The 23392-nt window shown below is 42.9% G+C and overlaps 1 protein-coding gene across 2 annotated transcripts in view; it reads right to left on the bottom strand.

Annotated features, from left to right (window-relative positions):
• Nucleotides 1-2344: 2344 nt before the first annotated feature.
• Nucleotides 2345-23392, bottom strand: part of LOC109475300 (prostaglandin E2 receptor EP4 subtype-like) — a 30032-nt gene continuing 8984 nt past the window's right edge. Inside the window, exons 1-4 of one of the 2 annotated variants that reach the window (XM_019775913.1) lie at nt 22880-22933; nt 13133-14525; nt 3564-4183; nt 2345-3246 (exon numbers count right to left, since the gene is read on the bottom strand). In XM_019775913.1, coding sequence (XP_019631472.1) covers nt 3213-3246; nt 3564-4183; nt 13133-14125 — 1647 coding nt within the window. In that variant the 5' untranslated portion in view covers nt 14126-14525; nt 22880-22933 and the 3' untranslated portion in view covers nt 2345-3212. Of the gene's footprint in view, nt 3247-3563; nt 4184-13132; nt 14526-22879; nt 22934-23392 lie in introns of those variants that run through there. The other variant, XM_019775912.1, reaches the window with a different exon arrangement.

Genomic DNA, 23392 nt, shown 5'->3' with positions numbered 1-23392 from the left:
GGCGTTGTGTGTGTGTTGGGGGGGGGGGGGTACACATAAAATGGTATTGATGTGTTCGTGTTGTACAAATGAAGACGTGTTTTCATTGAGTGTATCCTATGTGATGGTGGCGAGGCACGGGTCTAAGTGTGTTTTGTTTTACCTTCGCAATGTTTTCTGTAGCGTTTGTGTGTGGGTGTGTGAGTATGTTTGTTGTTTACACGATATCCCATGCAAGAAGCTATGAATGGATTCTCGTGAAACTTGTTAGGTAGGTAGGGCTTGATAAAACCTCAAGATAACTAGAATTTGGGAACCCTAACGGATTGTTTATATCTGCGAGCATACATTTTCTGTTAGGTAGAGATTATACAAATGATGGAATTATTCTGTAAATATCCATGATAGTGTATGGTGAATGCTATTGTTTAGATGTTACATCACACAGGCCCATTCAAAGTCACGGAACGACTGCCAAGTCAATTAACTTTTGACCGAAAAGCTGATTTAACTTGGTCGGGAATAAAAATGAAGATCATTAGCGATAACGCTGAAGACAGGAAAGTTCAGGACTAATAAGCTCACCCCGTGATACAGTTTTGTCCTTGGTGCTGAACAGCATTCCCAACGTAGATCTGACTTGTAAAACGTGTCTCTAGTGACTGCAAGTCACAAAGTGTCAAATTTTAGCCCGTGTTCTTTCCTTCGATTTACTTCGCGACGCTATTTGCCACATTGTGGCTTGCTGCAAGAGTATATTATTGTGACCAAAACCTGCAATGTAGATCATGCAAATGAAAAAGGCATGTCAAATGGCTGACGACTAAATCGCGCTATCTACCGAATCAATTCGGAACAGCAGTGTCATATAAGAAACTTGTTGACAACAAGATGGCCTGCTTTGTATAAGTAAGTAGTGAAATGGCGACATCTAGCGAGAAGTAAATGTGGAGCAGTGCAAGAGAATGAGGATGTGGTGTCTAAATATTCTCATTCTTGATTTTCGATGGTAGCATTTTCGTAAACAAATCCTAAGAAAGTCAATCCCCTTTGCGAGCCTTTCACGGCTTCCCCCTTTTCCAAGAAGAAATAAAAAGTATTTTGACGGTAGCCTTACTGGAAGACAGTCAATTATGTCCACCAGGCGACGCGGTTAACGTGATATATCTAACAGTCAGGAATAGAATCCGTAATGACACTTTTGACGCAAGTACTCATCTCACTCATTAGCGTCGTGTAAACAATTACGGTAAAATAACTTCTAATTAAAACTACACGCCAACGCGTCCAAATAGCCTCGGGAATTCCAACCCTCGTAGGACTGTTGCTGTAGGTGTGGTAGTTCCCTTTTGGAGTCAGAGGCTACATAAACGTCCAACTCTTTTTAGCCTGGCACGAACATTAAAGTCGGTTTGATGTGGTTCTTGGAATGTGCTACCCAAACATGTGGCCAATTTGTAGACTCCAACTCATGGCTAGCTGTAACTTAGAAGTGAACTGAGCATTCGCCTTTCAATGACTTGCAGTTCAATTCCATTAGATGTGTCTTTCTTGCAGTTTTTGTTGTATTTTAACGGTACCTTTGCGTACGTTGATTTTTACCCTCACCAAGAATGTTATATTTGTGGTAGCGTTTGTTTGTTTCAGTGGATGTAGGTTTAACACGATACCCTAAGACGCTATGTACGGATTCATGAAACTTAGTATGTCGGTAGGTCTTGATGAGACCTAAAAACGATTAGATTTTGGGCTCCCTAGCGGCTTGTCATGGTACTGCAGCGGAACCGGTTCTTTTTTTTTCTATCTCGTGATCTAGGGTAACGAATTTTGAAAGGTTGGTAACTGTTGTGCTCGCGAAGAAGAGACATAAGTTTAGGCTCACTAGCAGCTTGTTTCAGTTCAGAAATAGTGATGATTCTGCGTAGTTTGTTTTTCGTCTGAGCCCGTCCTTGTCATTACTGGCAAGAGACCTTTCTAAGATGACCTTCAAGTTTGACCTTTCTATCTTAAGCTATCCCCTGCTTCTTCTACAAAGGAAAACTGAGTTGCCTTGTCTAAACTGTGACACACAAAAACTCTATAAACATAGAAATACGGTCTTAATGGGTATACATACTTTATTTCTCTCTGTACATTTTGGTTACCTGAGTACATAAACATCCAATATTTGCGGTGACATACACTTCACAGTAGTTTATACAAACACATATCATACACAGCGGTCTTGTCACTGATCATCTTAAGCTAAAAGTAGCGTTGTGCTAATCTCCAAGCAGATGTTTCGGTGGCACATCTGACAGTATCAAATAGGCCAGACAGTATCCATTGGCCATACAGTATCAAATTTGATGCTGTCTTGTGGCCACCGAAAGATCTGCTTGGAGATTAGCGTTGTACTACAGTTCTAATGTATAGATTAACTATATAGTTTCACAATAACAGTATATATCTACTGCACGATATAGGTACATGTATGTACTGCGGTAGATGCTTAATGCTGGCAAGCTATGCACACTTCTGTTTTCGTATTCGCCTGTACAAAGTTACCCTGTAATAAGTATTTTCTTATGTACATTCATATATATTTTGTCTGCTAACTGGGAAAATATACCAGTTGTTTCGTTACCAGTTAGAGCGCCGATACAAGACAAAAACTGCACTTTTCCACTTATAATCACGCATGCAAAATGATCTTATTGGCGACATGGATATGAAACATCAAGTTAACCGTTTTAAACATAGATATATCTCGAGCAGTTTTCACATTTTAATACAACTTTTACTGTACATCATGACGTCTGTCCTCTCTGTTACGATCAGTGGGTGATTCACTCAATATTTCACTTTTTTCACTTTCACAATAACTTCGGCACAAGTTATACGTTACAGGTAATTCTTAAACCGATGCATACGTAATGAAGATTTGTATCACAGGACGTTAAAGAAAACTTGTGCGCATTACAAATATGGAGGGGTATACAATTCCCCCACCATAGATTCCACCGGCATACATATCTCATAATTATAGTACAGTAATATCTTTGCGTGTGATGGCTTTTGGAAAACAAGTACCATGCATATGTCATAAGCTTTATGTTTCGTGTGATTCCACTGCTGCATGCGTATAGAAAATGAGAAGTTTCACTTAATCTTTTTACACTTTTACATGAGTTTGTTGTTTTCTTGATGTCTAGTTGGTTGACTGGGGGGGTCCTCTTTCTTCACTGCTCTATTCATTGTTCTATTATCCCATGGAACGTGTAGCTCCTGTAGAATAAAATGTAAGGAGTTGTAACATTGTAGCAAAGTGGAAAGATATGATTGTATAGCATCTCTTTTTTAAAGTTTTAAGTTAGTTAATATCCTTTCCCTACAATATGGATATATTATAGCTAGCTTGTGCCACACAGCTCATGCAAGCACTACAGTATGGGGCTAGTCCACTGGTAGTGGTAGTGGTGTGTGTTCAACTTCCATATTCATTTATATCAGTAACGTTACTGAGTATACTCGTAGAAAAACGTAATCACAACTACATTTACGTTATGAGAAGGCACCAGTGAAAAAAGGTTGTCAGTACTCACTTTTCCATGGTTCCCGACGCCCTTCTCTTGAGCGTGTTCGGGCTGAGGTTACTGACTGCCCCGTCTGACATAGTTCTCGTCTGTCTCTTGGACAGAGGGCTGGCTTCAGGAGTTATAGTCTCGAACTTCGTGGTGGGCTCCTCAAACACACCATCCTCCATGGAACTATAGATATACCGGTCGTCGTTTGGAGATAAAGCCGGTAAACAGTCTCTCCATGATGGCCTGCGTTTGCCTAACGAAGATCTCCCGGACGGTCTTCTCTCGCCGTTGATCGCGTTGCCAGTCTCGCGAGAGTTGAGGTGATCGTTCTCGTCGATGGCGTGATGAAAGATGGCGTCGGCCACCGCTCTGCTGGCCCGATTCGCGTGGCCGTTAGAAAACGTAACCATGCCGGACTCCCGCTTGTTGTCGCCGCCTTTGGCCTGTTTGTTCGGAACTTGCCTGATCTTGCACGTCAGATCCTTGACGATCTTGATGACGCGGATGAAGAGTTCTCTCCGGAAGAGGATGTAGATCCAGGGATCCAGGATCTGGTTCATGGACGCCATTCGAACGGAGACGAGATCCCAATAGATCTCACTCTGGTAGTTCGGCAGCTGATTCAGCAAGACCCGGATCTGAAAAAAAAACGTGAAATTGACTGTTGATAATTCTGTAATGGTTTTGTATTTTATAGCAGGATTTGCATTTTACCTTAGATTCTAATTTGCTTATTCACTACGTAGATACTTTTGCTTTTGTGAGGGCCAGCCATTACCAGCTGAGTCTGCCTGTGCTGACTTTGCAATGACTTGTATCATTGCCAATAGATACAAATGCAGATCATCCATAAGGAAATTCAACGTGCTAGGTTAATCCAAGGGGTTATAGGGAGAAAACACAACTAACATACATACAGGGCCACACATGGAGATCAATACACATGTACACACACTTACGAAAGCTAGCATAGTTTCTAATACGCTTAGAGCTGTACTTAACAGTTCATTGTTGTACTTAATCTTCCATAAGTGTCTAAAGCCCCCAATCTCTGAGGTGTTGCCAAAAACAACAGAAAAGACCGATTGAAGTCGACTGAGAAGTAGTAGACCGTGTAGTTATTAGCGTCTAAGTGAATCTGGTGTGGACTTCTGCCATTGTGTCTTTTATCCGGCTTGTGCACTTGCCTCAGGGTCAGGAAATGTTTTTCAAAGAAGTTTATTTGTCTGCGGTCGGACCAGACGCTAAAACAACACGACAGGTGCCGCTAGGGTAGGGTATGGCAAGTACGGGAGTGTCTTAACATGAGAAGGAAGTGTACATCACCAAAATGTTGACAGAAACGAGCAAATTAAGGAAAATTGACTTGTTTCTGTGTATAACATCCTGCTAACTTGGAACTCACTTCGCAAACATGCGACTCGAAGGCTACAATCGTCCAAATTGTAGACCCAATTCATACCAGAACATTAGATTTTGCTCAGAACATTGAATTGTTTCGGTGTATGAAGCCTTGTAATGTCAGAAACGTAGGTTGAAAGGACTTTATTTGCATACCGTTTCTGCAGCATGATACATAGATTACATACAACCCGTGGCAAGCATTCTGCAAATTTCTCTACCGTACATATTTTCTTTCCGCATTCGAACACGAGATAGGTGTAAACTTTCTCCGTGTTCTGTCACTGAAAGTGACGGACCAGAAGAATGCCTGTACACGCCGCTATGTAAATATAGACGGGATTCTTCTGTCCACGAAGATAAGAGTAGAGCCTTCTCAGAACTCTAGAGTACTGACTCATCAGTTTGATCAAGCTCTCTGCTAAGTAAGTCCACATCGCACAGACATAGCTTGGTTATAGAGGCATCCAATGCAATTTTAAGGCGGCAAAACAAAAATATGTTTCTGGATGACATTTACTGCCATCCCTTATTAACACATTATCGTCATCATTTCATATTTTTGGAGCGTTTGAAACTGCACAAAACATTGACTTTGAAAATCCAGTTTTGGATTTCCCTGAAATCGCATTGAATGCCTATTAAAAGTTAAATCATGACTACAGAGACGTTCTCGTGACGTCACAGCAATAGTCCCTTGGAACGAACTTATCTTAACACGAGGCTAATGACCTATTAATGACCTTGTTTGCGGGCATTTTGTAGATTGCAAAGGTTTCACCGGACGTCTGTTAGATATTTTACCAATCGAGTCATAAATGCCATGGCTGACGTCAAAAGTTCTCTGACGTAGAGGCAACAAAGTGTCCAGTTTGGACAACCGAGAGTTTTCAAGGTCTTGCCAGGGTCATAAAGTCAGACGTGGAGCCTAATTGCTAGCATATCAGCCGTTTCCTTTTTACAGATTCCCATTACATACAAGTGTTTATTGACTGTAGTGAAACTGGGCACGTAGGTTACAAATTTTACCAATCGTGTCGTAAATTTCATGTGTTGAGGCCATGACTGACGTACTTAAAGAACCGTGACGTACAGTGTAAAGTTTGGACAACCGAGAATTTTCAAGGTCTTGCCAGAGTCATAAAGTCAAACGAGGAGTCTGATTGTTAGCATACCAGCCATTTCCTTTTTACAAATCTCCCATTACATACAAGTGTTTATTGACTGTAGTGAAACTGGGGCACGTGGGTTACAAATTTTACCAATCGTGTCGTAAATTTGTGTGTTGAGGCCATGACTGACGTCAAAAGTACCGTGACGTACAGTGTAAAGTTTGGACAAGCGAGAATTTTCAAGGCCTTGCATGACGGAGTCATAAAGTCGAACGAGTAGCCTGATTGCTAGCATTTCAGCCGTTTCCTTTCTACCACTCTCACAATGACGTACAGGTGCTTTATTGACTCTAGTGGAACTGGGGCACGTAGCGTAATCAACGATCACAGGTGATAAATTAGACCAATAAAAGCACCACGCGTCAAAATGTACTTGGAAGCATTGATACACTGAGAAACGGTACATTCTATCGTTGCCTTGTCCCAACTGTACATGTAAGTTGCTCAATATCTTAATACTCATACGCCAATGGCCATGTCCTAATATAACGGTGCTTTCACAGACATTCCTAGAAGGCTGTACACTTCATTCCGTAGTTCAGTACTTGTAGGGACATTTACGAGTGCCATATTGCGATAAAAGTTTGACGTCTGAGGGCCATTCAGGATTACAACAAAGTGTTTACTCAGTCCCCCATTGTGAACAGATCGCCGCCATGTTGATTCTATATGACGTCATTCCCAAACAACGGCGACTCGGCAAAACAGGTGCTCGTGTGTTTGGTAACATATCCGATCTAGAGACAAAACAATCGGCGTTTTTGCCTTTCCCTGGAGTAAACTGTGACGCACAACACTGGAAAACAAGCTTGGAAACAGTTGACTGGTGGATCTAGCTTAGGGTGTGTGAGGAAATTCGTGCCAATAGTGCTATGTAGGGACCGTACGCCAATGTTCTTAAGGGTAACAGAACGAAGAAAACGTACATGAAACCAACTGAAGGCTTTGGATATTAGTTTTAAAGTGCAGGTGTTCAATTTGTTGTTATCGTTAGAGTTGTTTTGTACAAGTAGCCAGACTGTGGTATCTTATCTAGTGAGTAGAAACACATGCGTTTCTCGTCAAAAAGTGACGACAACCTGTCTTAAGCTCCGGAAAAACACGTACACTCAAGCCGCCCCAATTCTGTCCATGAGTTAAGACTTAAGTCTAGGCCTGGACTGTATGATATTAGTGTTAGCTTCAGGATAACATTATCGTCTATATAGAGACGAAATCATTTGACCAGATAATGTACCCACCGTCCTAGACTATCAAAATATTTTGTGGGGCAACCAAATAAGAGGAAGGCCGTCAGATGGTTCTATAAATACATCTTACTCATTCATATCCTGTGAAAAACCGTCGACATTATAGGTACACCGGAAAACGCGCTAAGTACACACTTAAAAACATTAGGTCCCACGGAATTTGATCTCAATGACACAAAGTCGTTTCTTCCTGCGACTAATTTAGAAACAAACACAGTAGAGAAGGAAATGGTAGGTATTATCATCGTATTTACAATTAACATTCCGCACTTAACCAAACATCCTACGGAAGAGTGCTACCTGCGTATACATGTATACAGCCTGAAAAGGTTAAAATCCGCCCACTGGATGTTGTTGTTATTGTTCTTGAAGGTTAAGTTTCCACCTTCTTAGTATTGACTCGAAAGTCATGTTTTGATCAATTATTTTATTATTATTTATTTATCAACTGAGTAATTACGGGTTTTGTAATTCTTCTTTAAGTGTATAATTTATTGTTTTATTTTCTGTTTATTTGATTTACGTGCCATAAATATTTGTTTTGGGTTTCTTGTCCCTAACTTTCTAGTACTAGTCTCCGTTTCTATTCTCCTTGGGCCACACAGTTGTGCAATCACTACAGCAGGAGGCTAGTCCACTAGTAGTAGTGTGTGTAGTAGTAGTAGTAGTAGACTAGTAGTACTAGCACTAGTACTCTCGTGGTTCTCATATACGTTCTGGATACTTCAAAGCAGTACATGTACATGTATGTACCATTTATGGTACCAGATATGGTCCAGTCGGAGTTTGAAGTGAAATGCAAATCGCTCACAGTCTGCGTATATCGTGGAATGTCCAGTGTAACTAGATCACACATCAACTAAGAGTGGTGAAACGCTTCACGGAAGTTGTAGACGCGAGGCCGACCAAAACCGCTAAGGTTTACTGAACATGTACTCACAGGTAAACATACAGTGTGTTTACATGCTTGTGTAAGGTAAGAGGTATTCTCACTGGAAATATTTGGGTCTAATTGCTCTTTCTTGGAAGCAAAGGAAAGAGGACATTGAGGCTGTATAGATAATAAACAACTAAACCTCACTAACATACTAACAAATACAAAGCTTAAGGTCGCATCCTTGAAGTAACCCAAAGTACTTTTGATGCGTTGCCATTTTGGCTAAAGTTTACGTTGACAAAAAAGCATCGGTGGTTATTTTACGTTGACAATGCGAACTATTTTCTGTCTCGTTGTAAATTAAGACAAACAAAAAGTGCATATACAGTAGTGGTGCTTTCAAAGTTCTTTGTAAGTGAACCTTGTAAAGCTATAAAGACATATGTATGTGTACTTGGATATCTATTACTACTTAGTTCACTTTGTGACTACGTGCATGAGACCATGAGAGCAACAGAAACTCAAAACCGTACTTCCTTGAAATCTATATGTAACTTCACTTTTCATATGCCGATGTAGCCTTTGAAAATCAAACAAGTGCTTCGATCATATATTCAGGTAACGTTGGTCACCTACATTAAATTACGGTATTTCACTTTTCACGTTTTTTTCCACTTTTTTTCAGTCATTTGTGATGGAGTCTACAACAGGCCGCTATGATACGAAGCAACTGCCTGAGAAAAGATAATTATACAACCGATAACGTGCTCTATGTGTTGAGTCAGCCCCGGGAAGGCGCCACGCAAAAATGTTGACGACTGAAAGTTGACGCACAAACGGGACAGTTGATAAACCTAAAAGCCTTCCCCAAACAGACACAGCACACACTGGACGCTATTTCCGTCCCTCTAAATGTCTTACGGCGTCGTAAAGATGACTTTACGCAGAGGTCACGGTCAGATTCGGTATTTGAACAAGCCGCTCGGCATGTGGGGACGATCCTTGGACCCTCGCCAGTTCGTCCTTCCTATTTTTAAACTTCATAACCAAGGCTAGATCAATTACCAGGTTGCATTGACAGACGAAATTCTTCTACTTTGCTAATTAGACCAGAGACCTTTCGAGAAAAGATTCTCTGATAAAACAAATCATTTGAAGAATGACACCCCCACTATCATTAACCAGAAGAATTACGCTTTGTGGTGCCCTTAAGAGACCCTTAAGGAACACTGCCAGACTAAAGTAACCGTGTAAATCACGTCCATGTGTATTTAAACGTCTTGTGGAAGAATGTCACCCCGCACAGATGGTGGGAGCCCCCGTACCTCGAGGTTTTTTGATCCCACACGCCTAGGACTAATTCGACAATTGGTAAATCCCCGATGTGTGGCGACCGATGGTGATCTCGGTGCTTGCCCCCCAACATTTGGGAAGTTTACGGTTTCCGACTCAAAGGAACTGGAGTGAAATATTTCTCAAATTTTTTAAAGATTTTTTGATCATGATGTTAGCTCCCAGCTGCAACATTTGGGAATTTCGCAGTTTCCTTTTCAAAGGAACTAGAGCCAAGTATTTTTAAAATGCCTTTGAGCTTTTTTTGTCAATATTTTATGTTCGTTTGCTTAACAAGCGAGGTTTATTATAATTTTCTTAAATCAACTGTGATCAGGCAATTAGGCATTGCTTTAGAATTTTGCTTGTGTATGTTTTAACGCCCCATGTGAAAGAAAACGTTCTCAATATTTAAGTGATGGCGTTTGGTAAAAGGCTGCCCATAGGTGATCACATAATCGACCGCATTGCCATCCACTTACTAGTACCTACGCGGTAAGCTTTCGGATTATCTGAGTCTTAGCATCGCCCACTCTGGATTACACGGGCTTTGGTCGGATTACAAAACTGAAAGCCATTGACCATCAATCACTTGAGGATGGTCAGATAGGAATTTTTAATAGTAGAGTGTTAGACCGTTAGGATGGTCAGTTTGGTGCCTCCTTGGGTTGACTGTCCGTAATTGTGTGTACCGTCAGATTGTTTACCAGTTTGTTCTGAGACGTTTCGGGCCAATAAGGCTGACCTAGATAGAAGGAGACATCTTTTGTCTCTTCTGACATCTCGGCGTAAAGAAACACGCGAAAGCACTTAGAGCAAGGACGATTTTGAGCAACTGTGGATTGACTGTCTTCCTCAAAACACTGTCTAGTAGTCACACTCACAGTATGTAGGAAGGTTGACTTGTGATGCCAGTCTTGGCGCCAACTTCGTCCCAAGAGGACCAAGACAAGCCACGTCATGTGCCAAACGATGCTACTGCCGTTTAACCATTTGTTATCTTTCACTATTAGCTAAGCACTCACAACTCAGCAAACAAGAATGAGGGTTCTCTTTGAGTAGAGGTTTAGGATTCGACTTGTTTTGGTGTCTTTTAGGCGTTTTTTCGGGCTTTATATCTGTTTTGTGCCGGTACATCTTCCTGTTTTCGCCTACTAAACGGTGGCGTACTGTATACTGTACTACCAATTTTATATTCTCTTAACCGTTGAATTTGATACTGTTTTGAAGCCACCAAAAGATCTACTTCGAGATTAGGAGGGGGTGAGGGTGATTACGTCACTCGAGCTCCCAGACAATCATAATTGAGGAAAAGATTTCACGGCACACATGAAAAGGACTAAAGTTCTGCACGTCCGTAGAATGTAATCCTTCACGCCAACCGTGTTTAATCGGTATTACAGGTGTCGATTTGAAATCAAGATTAACGTATGGAACGTGGAGCGAGTCTTAGAGTCCATAAAATGCACCTGCTACGACATTTCCAAAGACTTGTGACGTTACGATGGTTTTAAACTACCGTGAAACTTGACACCTTACCTTTTAACTGAACTGAGTAAAAGATAAAGATGTAGTAGTAGTAGTAGACTGGTTTATTAGATCTTAGCAAAAGATATACAAGCCTCCTGGCAGCCGTGGAGGGCTGAATTGTGAAGCTATTTACAGAGGTATCAGTCTGTAAAATGATTATACATTTACATTTATAGTTGTGATCGTTACAATAATAATAATAAACAGAACAAATGATGAATTAAATGTTATTTTGCAGAAGATCGAGGCACAGTTGAACAAATTTCCCAGGGGGATGTAGTGCAATTATGTCTCTTTTGATGGGAAATTGTCTTGATGCGTTTGGGGACCGAATTCGCTCCCTCGGACGATTTGTTCTTATAAATTAGTCTCGAGATTGAGTAAAACCTCATAATTAGAGTAACCGGACTGAGGACTCCGTCAATGCAATTTTAACGCTTCTGTGTAGAACTTACTGTCCGTTAGAACGATTTAGATCATCATTACTTCAGCATTCAATAGGGTAACCCGACTGAGGACTTCTTTGATGCAATTTTATTTCATTTGTGTGAACTTCTTGTCCACTAGAAGATTTTGGTCCATCATCAGTTCAAATTCTTCTTTGAGACAATTTTGGGGCTTTTGAGAGAACTGTCTTGCCCGCTAGGACGTTTTACTTTGAAAGGACGACTCTGTTTCAATAAACTTCATCCCGAGTGCAAACTCACTCCCAAGCGGATCGGGTCGACACATTTCCTGTTGGGCAACATCTGAAGGACAATGGGACCGTTCTCACACAGGTGTACCCGTGACAGGACGCCGTGGTGTGACTGAACTTGGCGGGAACACACACAAAGGGAAAAGTGAAGAAGGTCTCAATTTTCGTCTGTAAGGGTTATGTGATCCCTAACCGAAGGTCGCTGACCTGACAGACGATTGTGTGTTCAGCTACAGTGTGGGAAACTTGTATATAATATCAGCACACTTTACACACGCAAAAAGAGTCGTGCGATATACTAGTATGTACGACAAGGCCTGGTGGCGATTTGTGTCAATCTTAGGACGGGTCTTTGTGTGTAGTAACAAGGAGTTAAGTGTCGTGGGACACTTCTTTCTGCATGTATGAAGAGAAAATTAAGACCGTACTACAATTAGTTTTGCTTGTGTGAAGCACAATGCGAAGAGGAATTTTATAACAACTGTTCCTGTTTGTGAATGTGAGTGTGATGAGGAATCATCGGGTGTTGTACGGCCTAGATACAGACTGATACCAGGGCCGGTACACAGGCTAGCCCCTCGACTCAAGGGCTAACATGCAACATATCCCCAATTAAGGAAATTCTACCAATTCTCAGGGTATAACTATGTACTGGCCTTGTGTATTGACCCTGACAACTGTCTGACATCCAGGCTAAGTGCCGTAAGACAGTTCCATCGTGTCAGCTCTCCTGATCTAACTGTGTACTGACTCAGACAACAGTTTGGCTAGTGTTGCACGACAGTTGTGTGAAGGTGTACTCACTATGTGCGGGCTCCAGGACACCCCTTCAATTTTCAGGGTCTGACTGTGTACTAGCCCTGTGTACTGGCCCTGACAACTGTTCGACATCCAGGCTAAGTGCCGCACGACAGTTGATGAAGATATTGACGGTTCCAGGACACCGTGAGAACGATGGACACCCCAAAGTTCCATCGTGTCAGTTCTGATGATCTGTGTAGTGACTCTGACAACAGTTTGGCTAGTGTCGCAAGACAGTTGATGAAGATGTAGAGGGATATAGGACACCATTAAGATGATGGACACCCCACAGTTCCGTCCTAACTATGTAGTGCCTCTAACAACAGTTTGCCTAGTGTCACACGACAGTTGTTGAAGATGTACTCGCCATGAGCGGGCTCCAATTTTTAGGGTCTAACTGTGTACTAGCCCTGTGTACTGACCCTGACAACTGTCAGACATGCAGGCTAAGTGTCGCAGTGAAGATGTACTCACCATGTGCAGTTTGGCTAGTGTCGTATGACAGATAATAAAGAAGATGTACTCACCATGAGCGGGCTCCATGACACCGTGAAGATGATGGACACCCCGGCCAGCAGCACCACCATCTGCGTCTCAGCCCGGACGTTGGTACGCCGCCGCCTTCGCGGTGAGTCCTCCTCGTTCCTCACGGCGTGCACGCTCTTGTGCAGGTCGTCCGACTGGCTCACGGAGCTGGTCCTCAGGATGGAGTTTCTCATCCTCAGTAACGTGGCGATCACCGAGAGGTTACAGAAGAGGGTCCCGAGAATGCAGACTCCGAGCACCGCCACGAACAGAGAAGCGTACACCACCGACGTCGTCTCTTTACCGTAGAAGTTGAAGAAGCACCACGTCCCCGGGAAGTGCATAACGTTCTCGCCTAGCCCCATGAGGGGAAGAGCGGCAATGAGGATCGCCACAAGCCAGCAGACGACCAGGGTGATCTTAGCCTTCATTCTGGTCACCCCGACGTTGTAGAAATACGGGTGCCTGATGGCTATGAACCTCTCCACGGCCATGACGAAGACGATGAGACAAGAACTGAGGCCGGCGGCCAGCATGGACCAGCCGTGATAGTTACATGTGTAGCACCCTCCCAACCACTCCATGTTGTTTATATACACCGCCCAGACCATGGGGGTTGTCACGATCTTACCCAAGAGGTCCGTCCACGCCAGGCCCGTTACTAGCAGATAAAACACGGTTCTCTTGTGGTTCTTTCGACTCAGAAACAGTACTATTAACGCGATGATGTTCCCCAGAACTCCTACCGTAAACATAGCGACGGTGGAAGCCGGAGACTGGCCGGGTAGCGGGCACTGGTTGTCGGCGGGCGCCGAGCACGAACGCGGGTAAGAGCTGGCGGTGGCGTACGAGCAGTTCGCCGCCGACACGTTTCCGCCGAACGTGGCGTTGTTCGCCGTCGTGTCCATGTCGTGTGGCGGGTGGCCTGTCGCTGCGGCGTCTAGTTCTACTCTCAAGTCAGCAGCGGGGTCGATTTCGGAGAGTCGCCACACCATGTCCGACTGCTGTGCGCCTGCGATGCGTACTGTTCCTGGTCATCTGAGTCCCGCACAGTCAACACCGGTCCTGACGGCGAGAGAAAAAACAAAGGCCAGTCGTCAGTAGCTGTTGAATCAATACCACTCCAGGCTATTAGCGAGCTGCCCTCTGCCCTCGGCGGAACGGATATCCCTCTTTTCCACAAGCGCGCGCGCGTCAAACTACTATTCTCCTTTCTCTGAGTGCCCGGAAGTTGTCGGTTAAGTTCTCAGCGTCCGTGAAGACTGGAAATATCGTAAGGAAATGGCGAGTTCGGGATCATTCCACACTGACAGTTCCGATGCCCTGACGGTCCGGCCGACGGATCGCTACACTTTACTTAGCCTGACACATCCAGGCAAGATGGTCGGAACCATTCTGAAAAAAGGGGAGGCAAGGAATAAATAAACGCATTTATCTTACCTTAAAAAGCTAATAATTTACTTTCTACTTAAAGATAAAATCAAAACACACAATGGAGTACAATGATATGTTAATTAAACTAAAATTTACACAATTTATACGAGTTAGACCTCCTACAAGAATGGTAGATTCCTAAGATAGCCTGATAGCTATGTCAATCAAACACAGCTCACTAAAACCCGCCCTAATGCAAACTGGGAAAATAAACGACGTCTCGCATTACACTCCACATATGCCCAACAGCCATTCAAGTAATCCACCTTTCTTTTTCCTAAAGAGAATGTGACAGTCATACTTTCGCCAGTTTTAAAAGCTCCTACGCCTGCTGGCTTTGTCAATGTTACACACATGGCTGCAAACGTTGAACGTAAAATTCTAACTCTGTAAAAATTAACTGGAGCAAGCCGGTTTCATTCACAAACAAGGTAAACAACACCTACAGTCGTTGTTCTGCTGAGGGGTGTGTTACCGCAAAAACAAACGGAGACTGAATACGTGACCTCGTTTCAACTGATAACGGCATGTGTCTTTGTGCACGTGTTGCAAGACTACTGAGGAAAAAAATAAGGGGCAAAGTGTAAAAGAATATCACACGACCTGGGTGTCCTACACCTGTATGACGTAAGGGTTTTTCTTTGATTGACAGAACGTAACTGAGAACAAAGGTACCGCCCGTCAGCTGGTTCGATACCTGTCGTACTCTAACCCCTAAAGAGAATGACCTAAGTCCTCTCTTGACAGCTGTGAGGTTGTTGTTGTTTGTGGTTACCGGAGCAGCGCTGTGGAACGTAGTGGGGAGGGGAGGGGGTAGGATCAAGCGTATTTCTGATTTTCCGAACCGGTTGATTGAAATATCTAGTGTGTTTGAACTATGAATCGTTCAGGCATGAGATCGGTGAAAATTCAATGCTAGGATGTGCCCAACGCTTAATACACACGTTCTATGCTTCTGCTCATTTTTGCTTACATTGCATAACCCGATAAACTTTAGACTTAGACGTAAACCACCAGTTTTGTACAGTAAGTACAAGCTGCGTAAGACCACAGTGTAAGGTTTGATCCCCTAGCCTGACATACGCATTGTGTAGACCCCCTTAATTAAGTACCGGACCTAGTTTGAATCCTTGAGACCCTCTAGATTCTGAGTTAACTACCCTAAACCACCACAGGGCCATCCGATAGTCCGATATTAGCTTCTACCAGGCTAGAAATTGGCCAAATAGAGGGATAACATGCCGAGGGAGTTGGTCCGCTAGAGAGTACAGTTTACCGTACCCTGATGCGAGCCAACTTCCTCGGCATGTTATCTCTTCATTTGACCAATTTCTCTTCTTTCCAGCCACCTCCTGAAGCTTGGTACGTAGAGGCTAGTCCGATATCACTGTATGAAACATATGTAACGTTGCGGCATCGCCATGTTCTAAACAGACCTCGTCGCACGGATGTGAGAAGACACACGCGTTCCGCAAATGTTTTCGCCGTCTGGTTGCTGTGAACACACGGGCTACAGTTGACACCACAATGTTGGCCTCAGTCAAACTTCCACCCATCCAACCTTAAGTATTTTGGCGCCTTCGCGATGTGTGTGACCTTTTCACGCGAAGGTCAAGTTAGGGCAGCCACTTTTCCGGAAGAAAACAATGCAACTGGGCAATCACCAGATCTCCTAACGCCACTGTCTCCATTTCCTTAAGCTTCAAAGATACGATGTTTGGGAAAGTTGACGTTCTAATAGCGGGTACATGTAAACATCTATACGGCAGGTGGACAAGGCATGGTCGGTATGTACTTTGATGGGTAACACAGACGAGGGGACTTGTGACATATCACGCAAAGAATGTGGGGATAGACTTTTATGAAGAAAGGCAGGATAAACATAAAATATTGTAATCCAGAAATCGTCATAAATATAATTTAGACACCCAAAACACATATGAAATCATAAACTTGACATGGGAATTCGTAGACAAAGATCGACACATACTCAGACGGACTTACAGAAAGACAGAGGGACAGAGAGAGAGATAGAGAGAGACACACAGAGAGAGACACAGACAGACAGAAAGAGGCAGAGACAGAGAGGGGGGGCAGAGAGAGAAAAAGAGGGAGAGAGACAGCTGCATCTGGAGACAGGCAGAGGCAAAGAGAGAGCGACAGAGAAAGAGGGAGAGAGTGCGAGAGAGAGAGAGGAAAAACAACAGTATTGAAAGCTAGGTACAGAATAAATGCCAAGCAAGCCGTATCCGCACCGCAGCTACTTCGAAATTGAATTTTACAACATGTTGACAGCAAACAAGATGTCGCTGTGTCAAGTCGGGAACGAGACACGGAACAAATAAACCAGCCTGGGCCTGAGAGCGGTCCAGTCACAATAAACTTCACATGTGGGCTGATGGGTGTTTGTTCCCGTCAGTCTGTGTGTTTGCGCACACGTGAGTCAAGTTCAACTATAGGCTATGGAATGGAAGCTCGTCCAGAGTTCTTTTTGTGATGAACTGTAGATACATGTACTTCCGTTTGTCTTCGTAACTTTTGTCTCAAAACTGCAAACTTATGTGAATCTACGTTTATATAAACTTTTACTTGTAAAAGATTTATATCATTAGATAAGGGAGAAATGACTCAGCAACTACTAGTACATCGGATATGCCTCTGAAATGGAGGATGACGACTTGAAACTCTACCACAGGAAATGATAGTGTACATAGAAAAGCATGAGTTAGAAAGACACCCACAAAATCTTATAGTTCTGAGAAATAATTAGTATCAGAAATCACTTTATTTCTACTTTTGTATTCCTATGAATATATACTTAGTCCTATAGGACCTGAATGTACTGTACAATAAAATTTTGTGTTATATTAGTAATAGAATAAGTTAGCACCCCCTCTACCACACATTTTCACTGCAATATATGACAGTTCACAAGCTGTATCTACTCAACAACACCGAACGACAACCCACAATACTGACGGGTCAGAAGCGCCGTAATGTAGCCGGATCAAAAAACAGAAAATAGCGGAAGGATCGGTGACCAGTAACCGCCCTTTACCCAGGAGAAACAACAGACACCTTGCTAACATAAATACCGCGAAAACTTTCCTTATGTATAACATTACACTGATGTACAATAAAATGACGTCAAGCCAGCTTGTTGTACAAGTGTATGCGGCTAAGCAAAGCTGACCCTTGGTTCTTACCTTTGTCCTAGAGTGTTGCTTGGTCGATGTTTATGTGTATGTTCAAGACTAAGGAAAAACAAATGTTCCTTACACACTTAATTGCCTTGCTTCTTACCTTTGTTTAAGGCCGTTATTTGGTGGATTATTTATGTGTGTGCTCTAGACGTAGGGAAAACAAGGCTGACCCTTGGTTCTTACCTTTGTTCTAGGGCGTCACTTGGCTGATTTATAGTTATTATTATGTGTATGCTCAAGACTAACGAAAACAACTACCTCCTTACACCTGTGCTTCTTACCTTTGTCCAAGGCCGTTACTTGGTGGGTTTGTATGTGTATGTTCCAGGCATAGGCAAAACAAGGCTGACCCTTGGTTCTTACCTTTGTTGAAGATTGTTACTTGGCGGATTTTTATGTGTATGTTCAAGACTAAGGAAAAACAACTTCTCCTTACACCTTTGCTTCTTACCTTTGTCCAAGGCCGTTACTTGGTGGATGTTTATGTGTATGTTTCAGAGTTAGGGAAAACACGGCTGACCCTTGCAACTTACTTTTGTTGAAGAGGGTTACTTGGTGGATTTTTATGTGTATGTTCAAGACCAAGGAAAAACAACTTCTCCTTACACCATTGCCTCTTACCTTTGTTCTTGAGCGTTGCTTGGTGGATTTTTATGTGTATGTTTCAGACTTGGGGAAAACAAGGCTGACCCTTGGTTCTTACCTTTGTTGAAGAGCGCTATTTGGAGGATTTTTATGTGTATGTTCAAGACTTAGGGAAAACAAATTTTCCTTACACCCTTAATTGCCTTGCTTCTTACCTTTGTTTAAGGCCGTTATTTGGCGGATTTTTATGTGTATGTTCAAGACTAAGGAAAAACAACTTCTCCTTACACCATTGCCTCTTATAATAATTACCTTTGTTCTTGAGCGTTGCTTGGAGGATTTTTATGTGTATGTTCAAGACTTAGGGAAAACAACACCTGCTTACAATCGGTTATTATAAGGAAAGCCGCGACACGTCCGCCATTCTGGTGGTCAACCCGACCGTGAGAACGGGGAAAGGTGTTGTACTAACGTTTATGTACCGGTGGTAAAACTGCTTGTTTAGCCCACTCTACTGGTACTTGCGATCTGTACACTGACTCACTATTAGTGTCATGACGCACGTCAAATCGTTTCTCAGAAAGTAACGTGGTGAAAAAAATACACTTGAAAAGTTGAGAGTACGTTAGAAATAGGTAACATGGAGTCGTCAGAATTCGAAGCTTGTGAGAAATCTGACATGAGACACGTCCATGCTCGAGTTCGAGTCGTGAGGTACTAACGTCTGGCCTCTGTTGACGGAAAGGGCTTACTTCTAATCTCCAAGCAGATCCTAGGGAGGCAAAAAGACAGTATTAAATTGGCCAGGCAGTATCCACTGGCGTATTGGAACCTCTGGTCAATGGATACACTGCCTGGCCAATTTTAGACTGTCTAGATCTTTTGCCACCCTAGGATCTGCTTAGAGATTAGCTCACTTCGGGGGAAGGCGTTAGACAGTAAAACCGCTTCATTAGGCCTAGGAGATACGCAAGGCATTCTAATGATGAAGCACGAAACAGAGTCTAACAAAGCATATACATTGTAGGTCCACACAAAGACTTCCTAACCACAGTAAAGAAACGGTTATTACTTTGTGGTTATTACTTTGCCTTCAAATGTCTGCTTGAAGATTAATGACTTCTCCTGTTACGTTCATATAGTGTTGTAGAGTGGTAGAACAATTTGAAAATCGCTACAATGTACTAATATAATTTGTTGGTTCATTAAACATAACAATATAATACTGAATCTGTCGTCTTGCCAAATAAACGTGCCTTTCACTCCGTGAGCAGAATTAGCCTCTGATTTAATTGGTTTCTAGTATCAAACAAGGGTTTTTTAAGGTACATGTAACAGAAAAGCATTTTGACAATCAACGAAACGCCCTTTATATTATGTTTCAGACGCTGTCCATAGAAGCCTTTTTACTTTTTTCTGTATAGACAGGGTCATATGTAGGTCTACATGTCAGTTTTTCGTTTCATTAGTGGTTTGACAACTCAAGATTAAGTTACTATGGAGGTGAGACTATGCCAAGGTTTTTACAAACAGAATGTCAGTGGTCTTAATATCCACCCACAACATAACACGTGCGACACAATTCGCTATGAAAGTAACGTGAACAGACGAGAAACAGTTGCCGAGTAGAGAATGCCTTATACGACAGATACAGTCTTACTGTTAAGTCTTTCTGTGGGGTACAGGAAAAGCGACTGTTTCCTTCACCTATTAAGACGTTAGTTGGACCACCATGGTACTAAACCTGGACAATATTGGTCTTTCATTATCCATCAAAACATCAACAGCAGAGCTAGATCAACCAACCATTAAGTACCTAAGAGAAACCATTACACCCTAGCTAATTGCGCTCCAGCCATTATATCCATAGCCCTTTCCTATAGCTAATTACGACTGAGGCATTTGATACGACATTCTTGCTACGACTCGACGGTTTCTGAGTATAAAGAGCATCGGGCATCAAACAGTAACATTTCAGCGCGTTAAAAACCCCGTAAACATTCTGCCCATGCCCCTCGTCAGCCGCCTGTACCCAAACCAAACTCCTGAGATCTCCTGAGTGATGGCATAACTCCGGGACGACAGACCGGCCCAGGGTTTGGGACTTTGAAGCGGGGCCATCCAAACACATGCTGCCTACACTCCGGTATGCGCTAAGTGCTGCCAAACTAACGCGCCTTTAAACTCTCTGAGACTTCGGAGTGACTTTGGGGTAAGCAAAACAATTTGAGGAGAAGCACCGAGACCTTAGTTTGGATTAAGACGTTCACAGGATGATCCCAAGGGACTATACTATACAACACAAGGTCCGACATAACACAGACAGGGACTGCCCATCTTTGGAACATATCGCGACCTTGACCTAGTAAGTTCACCTTCACATACAAAAGTAAAATATCTGTATCTGTATAGCCGGTATAACCGTCCTTCGGCGTAACACACCAGCTTCTGTATCTGTATTGCCTGTATAACCGCCCCTTGGCGTAACACACAAGCTTCGCAGGCACGCGGCGCGGTGGCAGTAGGTTATATTGCACAGTGTTGGTCCATCGCCATATGTACATACTTCTCTGTCATCTGCTAACTGCAGTCACGTTTGCAGCTGTGTTTAAGATGTCAGAAGTGGCGACATATTAAGGCTCGGCTACGTCGATGAAGGTTAGACATTAAGGTAATAAGACACGCAAAAAACAGTTACTCAAGCAACTGGATTTGATTTTGGAAACGGTCAGACGTTTCAGGTACCATGAGCTACCTTTCGTCGGTGACACCGTTCCCAAAATCATATCCAGTTTCTTGAGTAACTGTTTTTCTGTATCTGTGTAGCCGGTACATCAGTTTTTGGCGTGAAGCTAGACTAGTCAACCTGTTCAACGTTACTAGACTGTAACCTCCCACGAAGGGCGGTGAAAAAGGCGGGTTGTATTACTATGGCGAGTCGCCAGGGTAATCTATACGTCTTCGCCTCAAGCTTTCTGTGATGTTTCGACCGCACCAGTCAACCTGTCACACTATGATTGATAACTGCTGTCACGGCTGCTCAAATTTGTTAAAACTATGTCCAAGTACGCCCTGTCCCTGACATGTGCCGTATAACAACATATGCTGCCCAGACGGTACACATGTAATGAGTATTGGCATATTTGGCGCACGCTTCGCGATGACAAATTGCAGGAATAATGAAAAAGTTTGCCTAATGTAACGTGAAGTGGATAACACTATCGGCAAACATGACTCATACTTAGACAAACGATCCCAGAACCACCTGCGTCACGAATGACCTCTAATGACCCCGTGGATTTACCTTATCATTGGCCCCGTTACTTTGGGTATTTATTTACCGTAATGACACCATAAGTGGGTACGGTGTTCCATCGTTTCTATAGCAACCTATATGGGCATGAACTACGCAGAACGTTCAGCCGCAGAGGACTGTGGGACAGGACAGAGGTCACTAACCTGATGACCTGTGTAGTATCGCCACGCATGCTCGGTATGGTAGGGTAGGGCAGAACCTACTAACATTTCTTATCGCCAAATTCGATCTTAGTGGAGGATAGGAATCAGATATACTCTAGACAAGGTCTTAGTAGGTCATATAATCTAGGTATTGGAAGACGACAATGGCAAACCTATAGGGATGGAAGGAATGGGATACTAGTAGATCATCGTCTGATATATATAGAGTGGATGAAAAATACGAAACGATCAGGTGTATCAACAACATCGTACTGTTTGTAGAGCCGAAATTCTTGTGTTTATAACAGACCCTGTAAAAAGATACGAATGTGTTCTTTACCTTCCCAGACATTAACGACATAGGAAAGACATGGGGACCATTGTTTGCACTTTTTTTTCTAACGCCCTACTTACTAACGCAACACGAGAATGTGGAGTGTACTTAGTGTACTTAAGATAAGCCATATCGCTGGAGAGGATGGTGTAATTTTGGAACCACGAATGAAGGACCGCCTTGTTCCTTCTCATACGTTGAGTGGGACGAATAACCTGTGCTTGGAACATTTCGGTGTCTCTAGAGAGAGAGAGAGAGATAGAGCTAGTAATGACTCATGAGATGGTAGGCTTGTTAAAGCTCGAATTTCTCTCCAAAATTACGCCGTAAAGCCTGTGAGTGTCCACCAAAGTGATAGTATCTTATCTAGGATGGATGTTCAGAGTGCAAAGTCACCAATTCAATGATACATAACGGAGTAATAGTTGGAATATAGTAAGCATACATGTATATGGATGGATACGATCTACCTATCCTTTAGAAATAGTTGTTCATCTTCTACCCTACACACACACACACACACACACACCCTACCCTACCACATAAACGACCGACATCTACGGATGCTCAAAAAGAATTGTAACCAAACATGCTAACAACCTGGCATGGCATCTTATCTTTCTCTCATGTTCTCACAGAGGGAGACTGTCCACTTCAAAACACCAGAATAAGAGACAACGATCAACAAACGTCTGCGAACAGAACAACACGACAAAACACTGTGAAGACCTTACCATACGGACTGCAACACAGCTAGCAGACCACCGTCCACCCGTCGGACTGAAAACTCTCCCGACTCAACAGGTACGAGTCTTATCAATATTTTATACCCCTTATCTCAAGAGTCATCGGTTATAAATAATGTGGGATTGTTCGACGTGACAGCAGGCACACGCAACATGAAGTCAATCAGTCGATTACTAAGAAATTGTTTTACAGTATCAGTAACTGGAGAGTTCTCCCAGGCCTGATTACATCTGATATATGTGACCACAGCACGTGGCATATAATTCCCAGGGTAGGAATTGGAGTAAGGATTTCCTGCTAATTTTCGTGAATGGTTTTCGTCTTGCTAGAAGACATTTCGTGACATATAAGTCATAGAAGATATCGGTTGCACGAGAGAGAAGCTTGTAGTAGGATAGCCTCTACCAGGCTACATAGGCGGTTGGAAAGAGTAGAAATTGAACAAATTTTCAGTTAAAATGTGATGGAAGTTGGACCGCTAAAAAGAAGTACAGTTTGTC

Source organism: Branchiostoma belcheri, unplaced genomic scaffold (genome assembly GCF_001625305.1).
Source record: "Branchiostoma belcheri isolate BF01 breed outbred unplaced genomic scaffold, Haploidv18h27 scaffold33, whole genome shotgun sequence".
Taxonomy (NCBI): Eukaryota; Metazoa; Chordata; class Leptocardii; order Amphioxiformes; family Branchiostomatidae; genus Branchiostoma; species Branchiostoma belcheri.
Note: the sequence above shows the minus strand (reverse complement) of the source record. Positions and strands in the feature narration are given on the sequence as shown.